The following is a 24,209-nucleotide window of genomic DNA, read 5'->3' as shown; positions in this document are numbered from 1 at the left end:
AAATTGAGTTGGAACAAAAACCTACAGCCACTACAACCCTCCAGGAACGATTTTGCAGACCCTGCTTTAGAATATGATTGCAGAATAATAACATAACAATCTCTACCACATTTAATTCAGATCAAGGTTACAGGGAGTCCATAGCCTATCCAGAAGCATAAGGCGTAAAGCAGGAAGAGGATGCCAGGCCAGTTGGGGTCTGCTTGTGTACACAGTCACAATGACACTGGGTAGTTTACAATTGCCAATCAACCTGACATTCTGGGAGAAAAACTGAAGAACTCAGCTAGCAGGTATTAAGTGCAGGTGGAGAGACAGCAGGATTCAAACCCAGGACGCGAGCTCCAAGAGGTATCAGTACAAGAATACCCTTGAATGCAAATACTGTATGAATGAGTAAAACGTTACACTGCAAGAAAAGCATAGCAGTCATCTGTTATTTAACACAGGCAGGACTTAAAAAGGAAAAGGTTGCAACACAACCAGAAGCATACAGTATATAAAGAAAGTGAGAGATCTACGCTCATCATTCTTCCTCCTGCACCCTCCTGATGCTAAAGCTGAGGATGAAGTTCTTGGGGATCTTGTTGCTGTGCAGTTTTGTCTCGGCAGATTTTTCAGCAAAGACATTCAAAGTTGAGCTGAAAAGGCCATCTTCATACCGTTGGAAGGGCCTCTCAAAAATCATAGATGCTACAGCAGTAAGAACAGCCATTTCTGACATATCAAGGTAAGTTTATCCTTACAAGTCATTTATTTCTTTAACCTCTGATGCCATCTTCTCTGTTTTATAACAGAGTGTTTCTTAGACTCTGTCTGGGTTACTGATTGAGGCTGCTTATATTTGTTCTGTTAGATGACAGCTCCTGTTGCTAATTACAGCTTAAGACAAGCTAACATTTTGGATCTGATGGGCACGCAATTTGTATCCAAAGTGCATGCCATCCATCCATATATCCAGGTTCCAAACCTGCTTATTCAGATTAGGGTTGTGAGGAAGCTGGAGCCCATCCCAGCAATCACTGGGTACAAGTGATAGACAGGGTGCCAGTCCATCGCAGCTATATGGATACCCGTAAGAACAAATTAAAAAATCTTTTTTTATCTTTCAACTGTGCCTGGTTTTACACTTCATCAGCTTTGAATTCTAGCTGTTTTAAAATATAGCCAATCATTACTGTGAAGAGGTAGGAAATCAAGCCTGATGCTTCCCAGAAGGTAGTAGTAATTAACAGTGATAAATTATTAATAATACCACGTGTGCAGAACACTGTGAAATTCTTACTTGCATTTCTGGACAGTATGCAGTGAGAAGTCAAGCAAAATGACACCTTTTATTGGCTAACTAAAAAGATTACAATATGCAAGCTTTCAAGGCAACTCAGGCCCCTTCTTCAGGTGAGATGAAACAGTCAAAAATGTATTCAAATATAGAAGTTCATGTTATTTAATAAAAAACATAAATCAGCTTACTTGATGTACTCCTTATTCCTGTGCTCTCAGTCCCGTAACCCCAATAAAACTCTATTCTAGAACTCCTTAGTCGTGTGTCTGACCTGTTAGTGCTGCTGCATCACACTGCCTGAACTTAGCCTCTGTGTTAGCATCTGTGTGGAGTTTGCTGTGCTCCCCATGTCTGTTTGGGTGTTGTTTGATCTTGTAATCTCCCGACCGCACACCCTAAAGACATGCAGTTTAGGTTACCTGGCCACTATAAATCGACTTGCTGTGTGTGATGGTGCCTAGAGTCCTGGGTAGTTCCCTACCTTTGTGCTGGATGCTGTTGCTATTGCCTCCAACTCCCTGGAATCTTTGTATTATGTGGGCCCGATTCATTGTAACTTTGTACAGAGCACATCATGGCATTCCCATGGCTTTCGATTGAGGAGAATGTCACTGTGACAGGATTTATTATCTTGTAAACTCTTTAGCCAGTGTTATTCTTAAAAGAAAAATATTGAATATGCTATAAGGATTGTCAAGAAGGAAAAACCATACAGTAATCACCAGGTAACACAGAAAGTGTACATTTCAAATATATAGAATAATGTTGTAGAAATCAGGCTCACTCTAAGCATCTGGCCAAAGATTAAAGTGCCTTGTCACAAAACAGACCAACAAGCAGCCATGGGGGCTATAAGACTGCTCAGAGAACATTAGTTACCCTGGTTAGCCACATTAGCTGACGAGTTTAAGGTAAAGAGGTTCAGCTTTGATTATAATGTTGAAAGTGATGGGGCATCAGTCACATTTACAGGGAGCGTCCTCAGACATTTAGGGGTCCCAAAGCTAAAACTCAGTGACATATGCTGATTTTATTATAATTGTATATTTGGCTGGCCCCCTTATTCTAGGCCAGTGGTTCCCAAACTCAGTTCTGGGAACCCAATGTGGCTGCACGTGTTATAGACCAACCAGATTCACAATCACTAATAACTATTGGTAATAACTGATCTCATTTAATTAGCTGGTCTTTTTTTCACTTCTGTTTTATCATATTCAAAAAACACAGCAAAATGATTTTTATGTGCAGAATTTAGAAACATTTCTAATTTTACTATAGATTTAAATGTTTATCTCTCTTTTGGTGTTTTCCTATTATTTTGCTCTTTTTTGTGTAGTTTGCTACCTTTGTTGTATCTTAATAACGACAATTAAAAGGAAGCAGAGCAGACACTGAATGATGATAGGCTGTAACTACTTTAGCATCAGACCCGCTAATCCACCTTAAAAGGATAAGTATCTGTGTGTCCGTCCACGTGTGATATCTTGGTCATTCCAACAGATGACACATCCCAAACAGTTTTAGTAACAGTGTATTGAATTTGTCATTTCAATAAATGGCGCATCACAGACATTAACAATGCTTTTACAAATCCCATACCAAATGGCAAAAAACATAGACATGATGCACTTCAAAGTTTACACTGAGGTCTACATTGATTACTTAGATTTCGGCCCATCTAGGCAGGTAGCACTTCTAGTAAAGGTTTCTGTCATTCCAACAGATGGTGCATCACAAATATTTGTAATAATAAAATGGATTGTACTTGTTATTCCAACAGATGGTTCATCACATAATTTGTATTATTACTACAAATGTTTGTGATGTGCCATCTGTTGGAATAGCAAATCCAATCCATTTTTATGTCTACACTATTGATGAATATTAAATATATTATCTGTGTTGCTCACTTAGATGTCAACCTGTCTTAGAAGGGAAGGGATAGCTAGTTAGAAAATAATGGAATAAATAACCAGAACATCTGGAAATGTAGAATTAAAATCTGGATGAAAATATTGTTTTGTTTTTCTTTTTAAAAAACTACATCATCCCCATATAACATTTTAGTACATCTTAATAAAAAATAACCAAATGAAGTTTTGAAGTTTGCACATTGACTCAAACACAGAAAAACTGTGAAAAGGCAGCTCACATAATTAGGCCAGGAGTTCAATTAAACAAAACCTGCAGCCCCAGTGGGTCCCCAGGACTAAGTTTGGGAACTGCGGTTCAAGGCAGCTCACAAGATCAGGACACATCCTTGCCATTTACAAATTTGTGTTGGAGCCATGCAGGTCAAGTGGCTTGCTCAGCGTCACACATTGAGATGGAGACAGCAAGTGAAGCAGCACCTGAAAGTCCAGTACGCTACTAGCTAACATTCATTTCATTGCACTCTTAGAGCACAAGTCAAGAGTCAGTGCTGGAAAGGGCAGGCCACAGGCTTATCTGGACACTCTTTGTTACACGCAGTCAATATTAGTTTCCAAACCATCAGACAGAATGTCTTTGGACGGCAGGGAGAAACTTGGCAGAGAAGCTTACTTTTTTATGCTCTGTCCTACTAGCTGCATCACCACCATTATTAATTCTATGTAAGTTTTGTTTTTAATCATTCCATTGTGTATTTCAACACTCACAAGGTAAGAAAAAGAATTATGTATTTGATTTTTTTATATAATACTTTTTAGAAACATAATTATAAAAATAAGTTAATAATCATTTATTACAAATGCAGGACCAATGACCTTTAAAAGATAATTTGTGAGATGAACTCACATTTGTTTTATTTTATTATGTATGCATTGAGTTGGACCTTCCTTGAATTTAGGATGGCAGTGTTCAAGAAATATACAGAAATATACCTGTGACTTTTCTTTTGATTTATGTGATGAACGCAGGAGATCCATTCAGCCGGAGAACATGTATTTTCTTGCTAGGAAGATTGCAGTAAGGGCATTGTCTCAACTGCCTAGGAGCCAGAGAAAGGAAATCATCGGACTGGCAAAGGAGCTGAAAACGGATACTGCTGATATAATGCTCTTTAACTTTCTTTATGAGCGTATCATATTTAGGTACGTGTCTAGGAGTGTTATTGTGATTCTAAAACTGTGTTCAGTCTCAATTATTGTGTTATATACTTTAAAATGTGTGCATTTATAATCAAAACAATTTTTGAGGTTTCATGTTTCGTCTTATTGTTCATAGGCACTAGACGTCTCTAGAAATGGAATAAGCTGGTTCAGAAAATTAAGAAACAAAGGAATAAATACTTTAAAATGCACTATATATGTTTCACTCATTAGAAGTGCTTGGCATACACAAATATGGGGAATAAGTACAGCTGAAAATTTGAACAAATCATCAATAACTAGAAATGTAAAATTCGAACTTGTGTCATCCTGATTCACCGCTTGCTTTTTCATGGCATGAAGAGTAAGCTAGCGCTTCTAGGTGTCAAAATCATCTGGGAGAAACAGATACTGTAGATGCATATATACTGTATACAGGGTAGTTATTTAATAAATATACATACACCAACTCAAGGCTATAATTTGAAAAGGTGAAAGTACAGTTAATTGGCAAAAAGAAGAAGAGATGGCAAGATACAAAAATGAGACAACTAGCAGAAGATAAAAACAGGCCATTTAGCCCTACATGACGTGCCATTTCCTATCCTCCTAATTTTTGCAAAATATCACGAAGTCAATAGGTTTTATAAACTACTTCTGTCTACCATAGTACCTGGAAATGTATTTGTCATATCTATGTGAAGAAAACCTTTGTGAAATTTACTCTTAACCAGCTTCAATTAAGCTCCCATCTTCCGGTTGAAGAACTCATTTTAAAGTGTCTCAATGCATGCTCAATAATCCAGGAAAGGAAATTCTAGAAAGTTGATTCAGTTCATCTGGACATGGTTCTTATTCAGGGAGAATTTTAAAGTCATTTTTAGTCATTTTAAAGTGACCTCCATCGTACTAACCCCACTTTTGTTCTGTGACTTCTTAATTGTTGTTTGTTTAATCCTGGAACTTTCCTTACAAAGTGTAGAAATATCGGACATGGATTTGAACCCAGGAACTGTGAGGTAGGAATTGCAACCCTCACACCGCTGTGTCCTTTCAAAAGATGTGATCCCCTTTTAAATCTCATTCTTCACCTCATGTGATTGGCCTGTAAGCTGAATGGCCGGGATCATTAATGTGATGGCCATCGTTAGTAGCAAATGGTTCATGAGGACAGGGGCCACAGGTGAAACTTGGGCTAATACTTGACACCAGTCTTTAGAACTGGCCGCCAAAGAGCTGTTCGTTCAAATATTACTGTGCTGTTTCTTCATAATGAGTTGGATTAAGTTATCAAAACGTGGAGTTGATCTTTATTTATCAAAACTATTCATGAATATAGTTTTGACTGGGAAAGAGACATTTACAAAACACTAAACCTAATCGTTGTATTTGTAACAAGGCAAGGCTTCTTACCAGAGAAGTAATAAAACAGCAAGAAACCAAAAACACACAAAAAAGTAGCCTTATGTCTCAAATCATTCCTTTAGATTTCATATTGAAAAGTTTTGTCTTGATTCGCCTAAAATAAGCCTTCCCTTTGCAGAACAACACTGACACACAGAAGCTTTGCAGATCTGGCATATCTATATGTATAAAGCGTCACTACACTCTCTGGCACTTACGAAGTCACTTGTGATACAATGTCTCACCTCTTTGCTGTCAGTCAGCACTCAGAAAATAAAAAAGAGAGAAATGGATATAATAAATAATTAAAAAAATATATTAATTACGTGCAGAATAAAGATTTCTATGACAAAACAACAGTCTCAGTCCACTATATCATGTTGGACAGTTATTTGCAATTTTCCAGTCAGGAGCAATAATGAGTGCGTATCTTGAATAACTGTCCGCAGTGAGCTATCGACATCCGTCTTCTCTCTGCATGAAACCATGTGGCTTCGATCAGTCAGTGCTCATTTACGCTTTAGTTACGAGTGTCACTGTAGGCACACACATTAATAGTACTTAATGCTATTATATTTTCTACATGAATTATTCTCTCTTCTGAAATGTTGCAGTGTGATTAATTCTGTGTTTTACTTATTGTGGTTTGCTTTTTTGTTTTTTTCAGGGATGGCACCAGCATTATTGCACAAGATTCTAAAGGGCATATTTTTCATGGAAGAAATCTTGACAACAAGTATAGTGCTGACTTTAGGAACCTGACTATTGAAGTCCAGTTTGCTAGGAAGGGCAAGGTACTGCATGTGCTTAAATACAACAGACAAATTAAACTAGAAAGTTGCAAGCATTTTTCACTGGGGCCGTACAACTTACTAAAACATAACTGATGTATTACCATAGCGGCACTCAGTGGGACATTTATGATTATACTCTATTTAGATATTCATATTCATCCATAAATTTGGAGCAAAGACAAATGAAATAATACAAATATAATCATATTTCATTCTTCTTTACATTTTTAGCATAAGGAGGAGCGAGGAGTGGTAAAGAGGTTTTAATCCAGGGGTCCTCAATCTCAGTCCTGGAGGGCCGCAGTGACTGCAGGTTTTTCTTCCAACCTGGCTGCTTAATTAGAAAGCAATTCTTGCCAATAATTTAATTTTGTGGCTTGTTAGTGCTTTAACTCTGCTATGTCAGGTAATTCTCATATCCTAGATTTTGTTCCCCTTTCTAAATATCATCCAAATGATTTGAAGGCTAAAATGTCCTACACTTTTTTCTCGTCACTTTCCTTCCAAGTATTTAATTAAACCCAATAGAGCATGAGAAATACACACAGGTGTAAATGGTAAATGGAGAAATGCTGGTCTCTTTTGTCATTTGCATCTAATTGATAATAAGGAGCAATTAAAAACCAAGAATATAGCTGTTTAAGACTAAAATAAGCAATAAAGGTTCAAAATCTTAACGAGTGAGACAACTAAAGTGAAGCAGAAGTGTTACTTGAGCAATAAGTGCTTCTTATTAAGCAATTGGGTTGGAGCAAAAACCTGCAGCCACTGCGGCCCTCCAGGACCCTGGCTTTAATCCCTAAGTAATTCTACTTTGAAGACAAAATTTGACATGGCTGTGTTGAACTGCTGTTTTGTCAGAAGGATTGGTTGAGCTAACAGAGCACACGCTTACACAACACAGTGCCAGAGCACAATTTCGATGGCCACACTGGATCCATTTGGCTACATGTGCCAGAATAGTTGAACAGATCATGAGGAACATCAGTGAGGAACAACATGTTCAAAAACAAGAATGAGGAGAAGAGCATAGGTGGGTAGGCAGGAGATACACAGTCACACTATTTGAATAAGAAGAACAAGCAAAAATGTTAAATGACTAAACAAAGAAAACGTCAGAGACTGTAGGAAAGGTGCACAACATCTCAATCAGTGCTTTGCTTTTATTTGTCCTGCTCGTCTCTTCACATCACTGCTGTATAATGAGACAACACAGCCAAAAGAGTAAGATTAGGTGATAATAACACATGAAAGTAGGAGCTGAGGCCAGGCCAAAGCCTTTATTTGTCACGTTCATGAAAGCCTTTAGAAACCTAAAGCACTGCCATTCAGTTTAATTTCAAAACCAAACATTGATAATACAGCAAAATTAAATGGGCTAGGCCAGGGGTGGGAAAAATGTCGCTCCTGGAGAGTCACAGTGGCTACAGAAGTTCATTCCAACCCAACTGCTTAATTAGAAACCAATCCTTGCCAAAGACCTTATTTAATTTTATAGCTTGTTAGTCTGCAATGTAAGGTTCTTATTTTGTAGATTTTTTTCCTTTTCAAGGATATCATCTAAATAATATGAACCCTTAAACAGATCATTTTCAGTCTTTCACATTTTTCTATTAAGTGATTTATTAAATCAAACAGTACACGATGAACACACACAGATGGAAATGGAAACAAGCGAGATGGAGAACTGCTGGCTGCTTTGTCTTTACGTCTTATTGCTAATAAGGAGCCATTAAAACAGGGAATGCAGCAGTTTAACATTGAAATAATCAATTAAGGGAGGAGAAACTTAAAAAGCGAGACCATTAAAATGAAGAATCAAAATGTCACTTAAGCAACGAGCGCTTCATCAGCAGTAATTGACTTCTCATTAAGAAGGTGGGTTGGAAGAAAAACCTGCAGCCACTGCGGCCCTCCAGGACCGACATTGTCCACCCCTGCGCTAGGCTGTTGAGCGAAAAGGAATACAACAGACTAATTAATGGCAGTACCAACAAACTAACATTAGATTTACTTTTCTTAATTGTTTTCTTCTATTTGAAGCCATTAGGAAACAGCACTATAATTCAGCTCCAGAATTTTGTAAGTTAACTCTTAACATATGTTCTGAGATTTTTCATTTATGGAAGATAAAGTTTTGAAGTAAGGCAGTTGTACTCATTAAACACTGAATCAAAGGGTTGGTGATGTGTTACATGTAAAATATCACATACAAGTAAGAGTTTCAATATTTTCTGTACTCGTGACAATAATGACCTAATAAATATTACAAGTTATAATGTATAAATGAATACAAATTTATACCTGTTAAAATACAAATATGTAAACAATTAAATAATAATAATGCCTACTAGAGCACTACAGTGACACAGGTATTTAGTTAGCTACTGTATACCACCTCACGGCTCCAGAAACCTGAGTCTGAATCTCAGTCCAGTCAATGTGTAGAGTTTGTATGTTCTCCCCATCTCTGCTCAGGTTGTTCTCCTCATCCTCTTGTTTTCCTCCTTAACCTAAAAGATTGCATGTTAAGTTAGCTGGCGGCTCTAAATTGACTCTATGTGAGTTCATGTGCAAGATACTCCTGTAATAGACTAGTTGCCTCTTCAGCTTCGGCTCCTGCCTTGTTCTGGATGCTGCTAGGAAAGGTTCCACCTCACAATAGCTTGAGCTTGATGAAGCTGAGGTGCATTTTATTTACAGAGTACATTTCGTGTGCTTTGTTTTCATCACCAAATATTCAAAAGGGAACAGAATTCATAAAATAAAGCTCATTAAATAACATTGAATAGAAGGTCGTATCAGAAGTGTTAGAAATAAAGTAAAGAGTGTGAAAGGAGCAGATTGGAGATGTGAGAAAAAACTGGCAGGAAAACCTTGTTTGTTTGTTTGTTTATGGACAGCGCTAACAACAACAACAACAACATTTATTTATATAGCACATTTTCATACAAACAGTAGCACAAAGTGCTTGACATAATGAAGAATAGAAAAATAAAGACACAGTAAGAAAATAAAATAAGCCAACATTAATTAACATAGAATAAGAGTAAGGTCCAATGGCCAGGGTGGACAGAAAAAGCAAAAAAAAACTCCAGACGGCTGGAGAAAAAAATAAAATCTGTAGGGATTCCAGACCATTAGACTGCCCAGTCCCCTCTGCTAAGTATGACGCATTTGTGTTCCCTAAAGCGTCTCAAACCAAAGTCCTATCAGGGTCTTTTTTGGGGTCCAGCCTCTAAAAGTGGGTGAAGCAGAAGTGGTGTCATTGATTATTAGACTGAGATTATTTGAACCTGGAGACAGGAGCAGAAAAATGCTGTTCAAGACAGCGCATCCCTTCTTTCCACATGGTGCCCTCTTAAGTGTCATAACAGATACAGCATATAAATAAAAATACAATGAAAAATGATTAAATGGAATAAAATCCACAATGCTGCAGAATGGTGAACAAACAACAAAACAGATGAAGATAAACAAGAAAATCAATCAGAACTTCTATAAAAATCACCCCTAATAATCATTTGTACAGACCACGTGAGGCCACTTAATTAATTGCCTGTCAAAATGTGGCAAATTCACAATACTTTGGAAATTTAAAACCTGTGCGAAAAAGTCACGAGGCAGGCATGTAAGCTGTCAATAACTGTGATTCCTAGTCATATAGCCTGACATCCTCTATGTGATGAAATCCAGCAGCTTAAGGCATCAAATTTGACATGCCCTAAAATTCAAAGTGATTTACTGTGCCACCGGCCTAAAAATCATCCTATGAACTACACCCTGAGAGGAGCAACTCACAGTGATTAGGGGCCTGTCTGATGCCTAAATATGATACTCTTGGAGACTGTCGAAATGGCTGCACACCTGCATGGTAAGGGGGCCCCGCCTCACTTGGACAAAGAGGGCACAGGAAATGAATAAAAAAATTATTAGCAAATGAGGAAAGCAATAAGAAAATAGAAAAATGATAGAAAACAATTAACAAAATGAAAGCTGAAAACAACCAAGAAAGTATAATTAACAAATAATACAAAAAAGAATGGAAAAAATACAAGACAACGATTCCAGTTCAACAATTCCTGTGGTGTGTTTGTAATAATACAGACTTTTACGGACCTTTGGCTGGCTATGCTGTGTGTCTTCTTCACTCACCAACACTAGTTTGGTAGTCCCTGCTTTTTGACATATAATTGCAGAGTAGTTTATAAGATCCTGCAGTCAACTAAACATTATTATAAAGTTGTGTTTCTACAAATCATTGAGTTGTTGTGTTGCCATCTTCTAGGTTCTCTTCCAAGGAACAACATTTGTAGGCTACATAGGCTTATGGAATGGAATGAAGCCTAACAAGTTTGCCATTACAGCCAACGAAAGAGGTGAGAATGTGGAGGAGTGCTGGAGAAAAACAACTGTTTTATTTTTGTAAAATTTAATGAAATTTTTATCAGATATCTGGTTTTATGTTATTCAAAGTTATTTGAATAAATTCAGGATTTAGATTTTCACTGTTTTCAGTCAAAGATTAAGCTTTTTAGGGAGTTTTTTTCCATTTCTAAAAACATTAAGTGAAGAAACTTAACAGCATGGTTTCCTTTATTGTCTTTGGGAAAGTTACGTAAAAGAAGAAGGGCTTGTAAAGTCATTGTGATGCATTACTGATTTTTTAGTTTACTTCCACAGTTTTAGGCTTTTAGAGGACTCTTTTTTAGTCAATATGACATTTGGTTTAATTAAACATTTTACACATCTTTCACTTAGACGCAGGAGGCTGGTGGGAAACTATGGTTGCTGCCAGGAGTGGAAATCTTCCTGTAAGCTGGCTTGTGAGAAGAGTGAGTAACATTTATTAATAAAAATGCTGATTCAAGGGACACATAGATGGCAAGTCCCTGATTTTTATTTAATTTTTTAACTTAAGACAAGATATACATTTCAGATTTTGGCTTATATATCATTGTACGGAACAAATGACCTCTGCCTTTCACAGAGTGTAGCATGTCTGGGGGTTAGGCTTGTAGTGACAATTATGTATTATTATAGTGTAACAGAGCAGAGTTTAGTCTATAGATTGATGTTCAATGCAAGAAAGCAAGCAGGTATATAAAAACTTTTAATTAATTAATATTTTATTAACATCTTTCTGTACCTAAAGCATACTGTGAAATATTCTCTAACTTCTCATAGTATATCTTTTTGTGTTATACTATTATAACAAATATTAGGATATGTGAAGAGTCCGATTCATGAAAGCACCAGTCCACCTAAGATACAGTAGATAGATAGATAGATAGATAGATAGATAGATAGATAGATAGATAGATAGATAGATAGATAGATAGATAGATAGATAGTGAAAGGCACTATATATGAAAGTCTCACTTTAACAAACCAACAGGTAGAAAAATAGGAAAGACATCATAATAAAAATATAGTAGTTTATCAATAATATGAAATTAATTTCCTATGTCAGCAACATATAACATACTGTGGACATTAATATTATAAAAAATAGCAATAACCATGTGAAAACCTACAGAATATACAAGTGCATAACCCAAAACTATGCACGAAATATACTCAGATTTTTCTGTAAGAAAACAAATGGAAACTGAAGAAGGTTTGGAGTCCCTGTTGGGAAACCCCAACTGGTAGGTTTGTGCAAGAAAAATGAAGTGCCTCAGGACAACGTGGTGCAGGCCTCATCTAAGGTCTCTGTACTCTAGATGTGTTAGAGTAATCTGAGGGGAGACAGGATGGAACAGGTGGGTAATGGGTAGAGCTAAGCCAAGGTTTTGGTTTTCCTCTTCTTGGATTTCCAGTTCAGACTCTTGAGAGAACAGAGAGGCAGGTGATACCCTGTGTACCCAAAACACTGGCCTCTTATCTCTCCTTATGTTCAGTTCACGTCCTGTGGCATGATCACATATTGGACAAGAGTTGATTTACTCTAATGGCAGATTTTATATGTACATATTGGTGTAAGATGGATAGATAAATAAATTCTGAAGGTTATTAGTGCGTACATGCAAAGGGGGGATTCAGCTGAGCTCTTTGGTCTGTCTAGTATATGATGAAGAAAAATGCATTGGTCCAAGACTATACCAACAGTGAAAAATTAATAGCATTGTTACAAATTGACATTGTTTATACATACGCAAACAAAGAAAGAGTATGAAGACAGGATTAAAGATAATAGCAAAGAAGCAGAATTTTGCATTTTTAAATTTACATAGATAACAGAGATAGTTTCACTTTGTTTAAAAAAACTGATTACAAATCATTCAATGCATTATTTCCCAATATAGTGCCTTCCTATTGTGATCATAATTTCAAGATAGTTTTAAAGTATGGAACTATAAGAACAATTTCTTACACGTTAATTTTCCAGAATTATAACACAGCCAGTTTAATTCTCATTCTCATGCACACACAGCACTTTAGGCATTTAGATGAAACAGGCAGCCATTTGCTTTTCAGCCAATTGCCTTAAACACTATGTCACTTGGCCTGAAGAAAAACAGTTAGAAAGTAAGCAAGTTTTCTACGTTGTCATTTTAGATGAGCATTGGGGTTTGTTTATCCTATTTGACTATATAAAGGCATCCACTGATTTTGGTTCCCTGCTTTATCTCTATTTAGCCAGTAGCAGATGTGAACTAACACTAACGTGATCGTCCCTCCCAGGACACACAAACACATACAAAGTCAGTTGTCTGCGGTAGAAAGCTCATATAATCCTAAAGATGCATTTTTCATACCAGATGGTCCTGTGCACACAATCAAAACGAAACTTTGAGAATGATATATACCAATCTGTGTAGCCTATGCTGTTAAAACGCACAGATCAGCCAAAGTTTTATATATTAATCACAGAACTGCTTTGAAATGGTGTCATTTTTTAGACCTTGCATCCTACATGAAAACATAAAGCAATCACATATCTTAAGGAGAATACCAGTATGGCTTAGAAATGTTAAATCGTGTATTTGATTTTTTTTCTTCATACAGACTTTAGAGCGCTGCAAAGACTATGACAGTGCACTATATAGACTGGTTGGCACTCCTCTCATCAATGGTGCAAACATTTTGCTAAGTGGCACAGAAAAAGATCAAGGTGTATCAATAACTAGAAACAGACTGGGACCCCAGTACATGACCATTTTGAATAACAAGACCAACACGTAAGTATATGTAGTGTCTTATCTCTTTTAACATGCGCTAAATTAATGAATAGAATACACAATTCTTTTCAATTGCATTATTATTTGTACTGAATAGAATAATTCCAACAGAACGTTCTTCCAAAGCCTATGGGTTTCTCCTCTTCTTAAAATTTCACTATCAGAGTAGGTAAAACTGTATATAACACCTTCAGCTAATAATGTGTACGTGCAAGCAGACCATGGTGATGCTTCTTAATGCATTTCTTCACCCAATCATTCTCTACCTTATAAACTACCTTAGTCTGTTTATGCTCAGCACAACATCTACAGAGAAAATAACTTAGCTTTCTTTACTGACGATTTACGCGGCATTACAGACGGGAAGCCATAGCAAGACAATTACCCAGGTGGGAACTCAGTGTATACAGTCTGCCATTTTTCATCGCTGCGCTGGAAGGCTTTTCAGGACGGATGACGATATCACCCAACTGTCCATCGGCTTCAAAGTATTTGGCTGGTGTCCAAGTCTTTTATACTGGTTCCTCCACGTGTAGGCCTCCACGTCAGCAAATAGTCCATTGCCAAACAAGGAAAGAAGATTATGTGCTGACTATACACTCTTCCAGCTGTCTTTGTCTATCTTGTCCTATGCTTGGCCCAGCAATTCTAAATGCTGAGAGCCCCTGTGTGCTAACTTTGGCCTAGCCTGTACATGTGAGTGGATTTATAAAATAATTTTTGTACAGAGCACAGTGACATTAAACTTATATTCTTATTACAGTAATATAGATTTTGCCATTGCTCACTTCAAGTTTGTCCAAAATTCTGGATTCAAACCAAAGAATAATTCTGTGGTGTGATCGTGTTAGTGTTTAGGCTTTTGAATCCTTGGTGCGCTTACTTGAGCTTTGAGTTTGTCTTTACAGTTTTGGCTAAACGTTTAGGTACTTTTCACTTTCGTTAACCACACCCACTAATTTCAACAGTGGAATTTGCATTTTTCTATATGTAGGAACTGTGGCTCTGGCTCAGCCTATTTGCTGGTTCATGAGTTTGTCCTTCAGAGTAACCAAAAATTCAACTTTGGTTATGAGTTTAAGATAAATGAACTATTGGACTCCTTTTTGGGCTACAGACATTTCAGTTCATCATTAATTAATTCCTCTGGTTATTACTTAATATTCAACAAACAAGATGACCAAATATTGGCAAACAATATGTTATATTTCATCCAGAGTTCCTCCCCTGTCTGTGGGAACTATTCTTTGTTTTATGTCATTTTTGTTAATTTCTATGTCACTTATTTATGTTAATATTACTTTTATTAATTATCTGCTTTGCCTGTGTTCATGTGGCTTGTGCCTTGTGTGTAGTTCCACCTGCCCATCATCTCCAGGGACTGCCCTCAGCCCTGTAAAGATGAGGTTTTCCCCACAGTTTTAGGTAGTTCATCTTGAAATCGCTAGGGAGTGGTGAGTGTTCTTGTGTTCCTCTGTGCTTTTTCTGGATTCCTGACCTTGTTTGATGTGTTTTTTGACCACTCTTTGGATGCTGCTTTGGAACTTGGATGCTTTTGGAACTCCCTTTTGCATTTTTTATAACACATTGATAAAATGCATTTGCCGTTATATCTAATGAAGATTTGATGGAAATTTCCCTCAGTGGGCATATTTGGAAATGTTTTAGAAACTCTAGTCTTTCGGGAAAGTTCATAACAAAATGACCTTTTTTAATCACCTTTATAGGGCTGAGGGCCATCCCTGGTAATGATGGGCACATAAAACGGGTATAGAAAACAAAGCAGATGAACAAAGGCAACAAACATAAATAAATGACACACAAATGAACAAATCAAGGAAATTAAACCCCTATAACATAGTAGAGCTGTAAAACAACTCATCTAGTCAAGTAAGTGTCTTTATAAAATGCGTGAGAGGAGTGCCCTGGATGGCAATACCCACATTGTCCTTCATGGAAATGCTCAGAGCTAGAACTTTTCAGTGGAGATGTAAAACTAAAAACATTATGGTGAAATTTTATGATTCTGTGTGACTATATTTTTAACTACTATTTTTCTTTCTTTATATGTTTTTTTACACAGATAATGATAATAATGATCACTCTTTCACAAGTCAGTCTGTTGTCAGCCTCCAAAGATGCAGGTCTTTGATTGAACTGGTTACTCGATGTCCACACACTACTGTTCCTTTAGAGGTTTTCTCTAAACTTTCTAAACCAATAAAACCTCCAAGCTCTGTTTGCATGACAGGTTTTAACAAACTGTAGCTGTCAGATGAGCTCAGCAATGGGCCTTAAAGTTTAACTACAGAGTTTTACTGTAATTTGTTTTTTCTTCAATGGAGGCAAGTTTACATTCCTGCCACTTTCTTAATTAGTAGTCAATGGCCGCTGCTAATTTAACATACCTGTAATTATAAAATTGGTTACAGCAAAAACCTACAGCCACTGCAGGCGTCTACACTCACTCTGACATATCAGACATTTCCAGTGTGGCTTATTTTCTTACCCTGACACCATCATCAAGAGGCATTTTGACCTGCAGCAGCTTCAGGGCGTACTTAATATTAACATGCAGCTGGTTTAGCGAATCTTAGAAGGGGAACCAATTAAAATCAAGTTAATCAATTACGTTCTATTAACAGCACTAATTGGCTACTAATTTCAAAAAAATGCCTGGAAGAAAATCCGGTAGCCCTCCATGAAGTCAGACAAACAAACATTGTTACATAACAAACAGTACAAATATATATTGTTGGATGCTATGTTTACTTTTTATTTATTTTATCTATTTATTTTTTATTTATTTATGGAATTGTATTTTATCAAATGTTCTGAGGAAAAATGCAAGTACTGTACAAATTTCATTATATATGAAAAACATGAAATTAACCTGCGGTGGGTTGGCACCCTGCCCTGGATTGGTTCCTGCCTTGTGCCCTGTGTTGGCTGGGATTGGCTCCTGCAGACCCCCATGACCCTGTATTCGGATTCAGCGGGTTAGAAAATGGATGGATGAACATGAAATTAAATTTGACTTGATGTAGTTAGGATATAGCGGGTTGGATAATGGATGGATGGATATAAAGGTGCATCAGAGAGCACAGCAGTCAATCCTTCTGACACATGAAGAAATGCTCGACAGCTACTCAAATGCTGCTTGCAGGTGTGATTTGGCTATGTGGCTACAATATTATGTGCAGATTTGGAACTGCCTAAGGTATTACCTTTATGCAACGTCATGTTTTGAAAGTTTCAGCTAGGACTGATCCTCAGTACATTTCCTTTGTCTTTAGGTGGTACCTGGTTGATACAACTGCTGATCCTGGGTCAGATCCTGGCAGGAAAGACACAAGGTACCAGTTCTGTTTAATTTTTTAAAATAAAATAAAATTTTTCACAATTGTGGAAAATGTTTAATGAATTAATATGTTAATATTAGAGTTCAACTGAATGGTACTAACCAATTCTATCAAAACTCTAGGCATAAAATTATTAAATTCTCAAAAATAATTATTCCCATCAGTCATTTGATTTTATTTCTGACACTGGAAATGTGCTAAACGCTTTTTTTAAAGTCACCTTTTATGGCAAACAGAAGTTTTAATAATAACATCCTCTTAAGGAGGGGCATAGCTGGTTGGACATTGTCACCTAGTGACCAACAAGCTCTACCCCAAGTGAGCATCGTGAATTATTGTAACCTCTAAGTTTTTGTCTCTTTAAAAATTGTGCTCTAAAGCATTTTACTCATCAGGGAACTTGTTTTATGAAATAAGTGTTTAGATGGATTTGATACAAAAAAACTATGAAAACTGCTTCCAGGCCTGTATTTATTTCAATATTTTCACAAAAAGGTCTACAGCACAGAGATCCCTTGATGAAACAGGACAGAACAAGATTTCTTTAAAGGAGCTGTTCAAGGTACAGTAGATAATGTTTATTTTTTCACTTTTTTTTCCAGTGAAAATGATTTGAAAAGAAATCACATGGAAATTTCATTCTACTACTGGCCCTCCATTGCCATCACGATACCCACCATCAGCTGGCACCATCTAATGGCAGCATGATGAAGTGATGCATGACCGTTCTGTCTGTCAATACAGTCTTGTGAAGACTGACATGAGCGCCAAGTCTCCTGTTTGGTCACACAAATTGTGACATTGGCCATTGTTTCAAACAAGACTGAATCAAGAAACATTTTAATATTATCCAATCTGATTCGTTATATTATAGAAGGTCTCAAAACATTTAGCACCATTATTGCAGGGGTATGCAGGAGTGTGGCTGACATGCTCTATATTGGGTATGCTTTCAGTGGTCCTTCAAAATTAGACAGATGTTTGTCCCAGACCTTCTCTGAGCAGTTAGATAACACTTTACTTGTCCCAAGAGGGAATTGTACCTTTATACAAAAGCTGAATAAATAAAAAATAATATAACAATCAACAAGAACCTCTCTCAAATACAAAGCAGAATTGCTAAAAAGAAAAGGAAAATTTCTGAGCAGCCACAGTCACAGTGAAGCATTATAAAGGCACATTGCCGTCGGAATAATGGAGCCTCAGTAGAGTTTGCTTCTTTTGAGTAGGTTAGAAAAATGCTACATAAATGTCATTACTTAATTCATTATTCTTTATCAAACCAGAATTAATATGTTATGTAGGTCTGTTTCTTTATTGAGAAATGATGCCATTTGTGGAAATAAAAAAAGCATGTCCCCACCACATGTTATGATACATATCACAAAGAAAACAGACAGGTTATTAAAGAACGACTAACAGACAGAATAGCTAATAAATTATTATTATTATTATCTCAATCAACCTGCCAGCTGTCCTTCAAAATAAAATGAACTAGGTGGCTTCACCGCCTGCACGCTTCCCTCGCCAACCCCCCTGCCTGTGCTACGTGCCAGCCACTTCACGTCTCTACTGCTCGCGTATGTTGATAGCACTTTCACCAAACAACAAACCTTTTAATTCTCACAGATAGGCCTCTTCATTGGGAAGAAACACTACTTTTGCCTGATGGCAACACAAATTTGATGATCTACCAGGATCCGACTTAAAGTTTAAAGCCAAACAATATCTACATACTTCTGTCATATCACCTATGTCGATATATTCGATCTCTTTTCACTTTTACCTTTTCATCAATATTGCATTGAATTTTGATTCCGTGTTTGAAATTACATTGTGACAATGAAACGTATAACTGCCATGAGTGAATATCGTTTCTTTCTCTCTATACGAACTGTGTCTGACAATAGCATTCACAAAAATGAGAAATGATTGAACCGTGTGCGTGGTTGTAAATGTTTTTGATGTGGGCAGGACTTTTGCAAATCTCTTTGCATAAAGTCTTGTCTTGCAGGACTTGAAATTTTCTCCAAATGACGAATCTTTTAATTCTCACAGATACGCCTCTTCATTGGAAAGAAACACTACTTTTCCCTGATGGCAACATAAATTAGACGATCTACGAGTCACCAACTTAAAGTTTAAATCTGAACAATATATTCAATCTCGTTTTGCTGTTCTGTTATTTCACCCAGTAACAATTTACATTTGTTTGCACTAATGTAATCTTTACTATGATTTTTTTTTAGTCTTTTGAATTTTAGTACTTCCATTATCTCTAACCTGCTCTGCATGTGTATTGTGCCAACGTTTTTGAATTCTTTACGACGGTCTACTTTGTCATCTACTCTTTGTCTTTTATTTTCGGCCCCGGGCGTGGTTAAATCTCTTGGACCAAAGTCTCGTCTTGCGGGACGTGAAAGTGTCTCTCTGGGAAAGTCACGTCTCATCTCTCTTCCCAAGACTTTTTTATTATAATAGAGAGATATGTTATGGAAAGGCACTTGAATCAAAGTACAATGTATTGCAAAAATGTTGCCGATTTCTAACTACATAACCTTTTCACACCTACTTAAATCAATTTTGTGGTGTGGGGGCATTTATATATGTTACTTGAGGATAATTTAGTGAGAGCAATTACAGTTGAAATTAGTTACTGACTGTGGAATTTGGTGGGGATGAAAACCTGCGGACACAGTGGACCATCAGGACTGAACTTAAAACCACTGGGTGCAATGATTCCTCATATAGAAAATGATGATTGAGCTTGACAGTTGTGAAGATCGCACATTATATGTAATGCGTATGCTTTGTGTTTCTATTAAAATACTGATATTTCAGGGAGAAGAACACCAAAAGCATAAACTAACAGATTCTGAATTTTATGAATTTTACTACTACTAATTTAACTACTACATTAAACAGCTAACTTAAAAATTGATAAAAATAAAGGTGTTTTCAAATAATTTGATTACAAATATTGCTTATGGCCTAAGGGTGCTTGCGTTCAGTAATGGAAGGCCGCAGTGGCTGTAAGTCTTTGCCCAATGGCATAATTAGAAGCCAGCTTTTGCCGCTAACATGATTTATTTAATTTTATGTGCTGTTATTGTTTTCATTCTGCCGCATCAGGTCATTCTTATATTGTAGATGTCACACATGTGCTCCTGGGGGTTACCTTGCTGGCCCTGTCATGGTTATCAGTACCAGTCCACAATGAGAGGGGAACTATCACTTACAGTTTTCTTTCCCTTCTGCAGCTTCGACAGGTTGTCCCATCAGGCAGCCCCAGGATGAAGTACAATGCCCGCCTTCAGTCCTGAGATGGCTCCACCCCTTCTGGTCTGGACACTATAAAAATAAAGCTGCCCCTCAGAGGAAGGCAGCTCATTCTGGAATGGCAAAAGAGAATGAGCTCCCTTTAACACATTGAGTTGTACATTTTCTTAATGCTGGCCGATTTAGCCATGAATTTGATCGTGCTTGTGAGTGTAGAAGTATTTTGTATTTATTTTTTTTATTTTTTTGGCAAACAGCAATGATAAAACTGGTTCTCCAACTGTTCTTGCTGGCTGTTTTGCAGTCTGTCCCGGTCACAAAGGATATCACCACGACAGTTTGTGGCCCAGATCAGGGTAGTAATCTTCAATCCTATTCAAGTTTTTTTTCCATCTGTTTTCAAATATTTTACTACCACAGAACATCATGATGGACACACATAGATGTAATAAGGTCCAAATTAGACTCTATCAACAAGGCTCCTTTAATATTTGCATCTCATTGTTAAATTGACAGCTGGTTAAAAAGCACAAATAACTTAAAACCAATAAATACCATTGTGTTCAAGCAATGAGGGCTGGGAATTTTAACAAGCGAGTTCAATAAAATGAAGCACAAAGATACTACTTGAGAAATAAGTGGTTACTCATTAAAACATTTGGTTGGAACAATAACATGGGCCCACTGTGACCCCCAGGACTGAATTTGAGCACCCTGATCTATACTTTAGTTTAAAGTAGGTACATAGCATGGCAGAGAATCAGGTAGTGTTGCTTCATTTTGACTAAGTCAGAGTTTGGCTTCAGGTTCCAACGCTGTCTTTGCTTTAGTGCTTTAGTGTTTGTGGAGATTTCATTCCACCATCATTCCAAACACCTGCTATGCTGTCATTCTGCTTAATCCAAATCTCCAGAGTTTCAAGTCTGACCTGACGCAGGCTGCCAGTCCATCCATGGTAAATGGCTCTTGCCATTTTTTAAAATTTTTTCTAAATATCTGCTACATCTAAAAAATGTTTTCTTCAATTTTTGTAGATCTTGTCTGTTCCAAAAGTCCTCAACCGGTAAGTATGGCTCAGAGAAAAAAACAATTAAAACAGTAAACAACTTTTCCAACATAAAGAAAGTTTGATATACAAGTGTATGTAATGCTAAATGTAACAGAACACAAAGTGCACAGCTTAAAAGCCCACTCTGAAACTTGTGCTTTCCCAGTTGTGGAGGTGCAGTGCTGTCTTCCTGGTGCATGGTCCTTGATTGTTGTAAGACGCCACTTTGTTTAGGAAAGTTTTTTTCAATAACCCAAAGTACTAAGGTGTTGTACCGTGTTATTCATTATGGACGTAGTGAGAAGTTAAGCAAGATGACACCTTTTACAGGCTAACTAGAAAGAATACAACATGCAAGCTTTCAAGGCAACTCAGGCCCCTTCTTCAGACTAGATCTTTCCTGTAGAAGGGGCCTGAGTTGCCGCAAAAGCTTGCATATTTTAATCATTCTAGTTAGCCTGAAAAAAGGTGTCATCTTGCTTAACTTCTCAATAACCCAAAGGAAATGTTAACAGCAGCATTCCCAGCTTGCAAATCCACTCTGTGTCTGCTGCACAATAGCAAAAGTGAAAAGTGCACGACTTAAACCAAACCTCACTCTCTCCTTTGTTCATCAGAAGAACACTTTTAGCCTTTCCTTGACAAATGTAATTAAACAAATTAATTCAGATCCTAGTTTAGCAATTATCAGCTAATCTTTAAAAGATTTACTATTCTAGTGATCTATGTGGCTGGGGCTGCTGGGTTGTCGTAATAAATTTTCTTTTTGTTTGCCACTCAGTGAAACAGTTTACACCACAGTAATGGATATCGCTCAGCCTTCTCAGTACAATACAACAGTCAGGACTGGCTAACTTCCACACCATCTTCAATCTTCAAGCAGTAAGTGGATTGTCTGTTGTGACTCACAGTTTAGGGCCAGGGAGCTTTAGGCTGATCATCACATTCTGCCCGGGGTCAGTCTAGCATCCCAAACATGACTGGCTCCATCCTGCTCATGGGATCATTTAAATGCTTCTTATATTTATTTTAGGGCTCCATTGTGAGTAACATCTGAAGAGGATCACTTGGCAGCATTCGTTGTTAGTCACCAGAAAGGAGTTGCGTGGGAGTAACAGTTGTCGGTGGTTCCAATGATGTACAACGCCTGCTTCCTCTTTCCAGTCCCCTTACTGGGTGATTTAACATGTTCCGTACTTTCCACACTGCTTTCAACTCTGCATCCAAAGTTCATTTTATATTAGCTACTCTTTGACATAACAATATTGTAAAGCAATTTTTGAATCAAATTACAGAATTGCACATTATGTTTGCTTCTGCTTGAATAAAGAATAAAAAGCAAATTGCACTGTTTGTACAGTGGTGTGTATTCTTTTGTGTATTGTTAATCACTTATGGAAGTTTCATGTTAAGCAGAAAAGACTGGACAACAGTGCATTGATGATATCATCCTTTTCTTATCAAAATAAACCTGGATGGTGAAAGCTAAACCCAACTCTTCAGAGATGTGACTGCGGAGTCGTTTTAGTAAAAGTCGTACCAGAATTCACTCACAGCATATTATATCTCTTGTACCTCTTTGCTTTGGAAACACAGGTGTTATATCCAACAGCCAGAAGGTGGCGCTTGGTTGTTTTGGTCCTGAGGGTGTTCTTATGACGATGACTTAAAAACACTGACAACTTGCAGAGAGTCCAGGGGGTCAGGCAACGTTCTCTGTGCTCTGAAGATGGCACACGTATTATTCATGGACAAATTCATGAAAATCCCAACTTCTGTAATCAACTGACAGAAGCAGACATGGTACTATATAAGTACTCACGAAGGAGTGCAGGAGACTGGAGACAGCTGAGGTCAAGTGGACTTCTTAACAGGGAAATAGGATTTCTTCAATTGCTTGAAAATGGTTAAACATTTCAAAAATATCAAGTAAATACTATACTTATGTATTTTTTCAGAAAAGAAGTTACTGTGCTAAATTCAGTAAAACCTTTTTCTCATCGAGGGTGGCACGGTGGCACAGTGGTAGTGCTGCTGCCTCGCAGTAAGGAGACCTGGGTTCACTTCCTGGGTCCTCCCTGCATGGAGTTTGTATGTTCTCCCTGTGTCGTCCAAAGACATGCAGGTTAGGTGCATTGGCGATCCTAAATTGTCCCAAGTGTGTGCTTGGTGTCTGTCTGTGTGTGTGCCTGGTGGTGTGTATGCACCCTGCCTGGGGTTTGTTTCCTGCCTTGTGCCTTGTATTGGCTGGGATTGGCTCCAGCAGACCCCCATGACCCTGTAGTTAGGATACAGCGGGTTGGAAAATGACTGACTGACTTTCTCTCATAGAATGAATGGAGAACTGAAAAGGTCTTCAAGTGACATTCATTGACCTTCTAAATTTCATTTTTAAATAAAGGTTTCCAAAAAGGGGCTCTTTAAGTTAAACACATAAATCATGTTTAGTAAAACAGAACCTCTGACTAACATCCATTTTCTAAGCCTGCCTGTCCAGAGCAGGTCAAACATACACATATTAGGGGCCAATTTAGCATCAGCAGTCCATCTGACCTGCATGTTTTGGACTATGTGAGGAAACTGGGACACCCGGTGGAATGGCACATGGACATGGGGTAAGCATGGAAACTCCACACAGGAAGCACCCGGGACTTGAACTCCAATCTCGTTGTTGCAAGGCAGCAGCAGTGCCACAGTATGCCCTCTGATCAAAATATTTTGTTAAATATCTGTAGAACTGTAGCATTTGAGGGCAGGAATAAGACCAGCAACTTTGATCAGA

General features: G+C 37.5%; 1 protein-coding gene across 1 annotated transcript; it reads left to right on the top strand.

Annotated features, from left to right (window-relative positions):
• Positions 1-526: 526 nt before the first annotated feature.
• LOC120527404 (N-acylethanolamine-hydrolyzing acid amidase-like) lies at positions 527-22,780 on the top strand. Its single transcript, XM_039750783.1, has 11 exons — positions 527-730; positions 4,186-4,359; positions 6,428-6,554; positions 10,843-10,933; positions 11,316-11,389; positions 13,566-13,738; positions 17,035-17,094; positions 17,596-17,662; positions 21,414-21,442; positions 22,209-22,309; positions 22,461-22,780. The coding sequence occupies exons 1-10, from the start codon at positions 552-554 to the stop codon at positions 22,279-22,281; spliced, it is 1,047 nt and encodes a 348-aa protein (XP_039606717.1). The 5' UTR covers positions 527-551; the 3' UTR covers positions 22,282-22,309; positions 22,461-22,780.
• Positions 22,781-24,209: the final 1,429 nt, after the last annotated feature.

This window comes from Polypterus senegalus, chromosome 4, assembly GCF_016835505.1.
Source record: "Polypterus senegalus isolate Bchr_013 chromosome 4, ASM1683550v1, whole genome shotgun sequence".
NCBI classification, from domain to species: Eukaryota; Metazoa; Chordata; class Cladistia; order Polypteriformes; family Polypteridae; genus Polypterus; species Polypterus senegalus.
The sequence above is the reverse complement of the archived record's forward strand: the minus strand, read 5'-3'. Positions and strand labels throughout refer to the sequence as shown.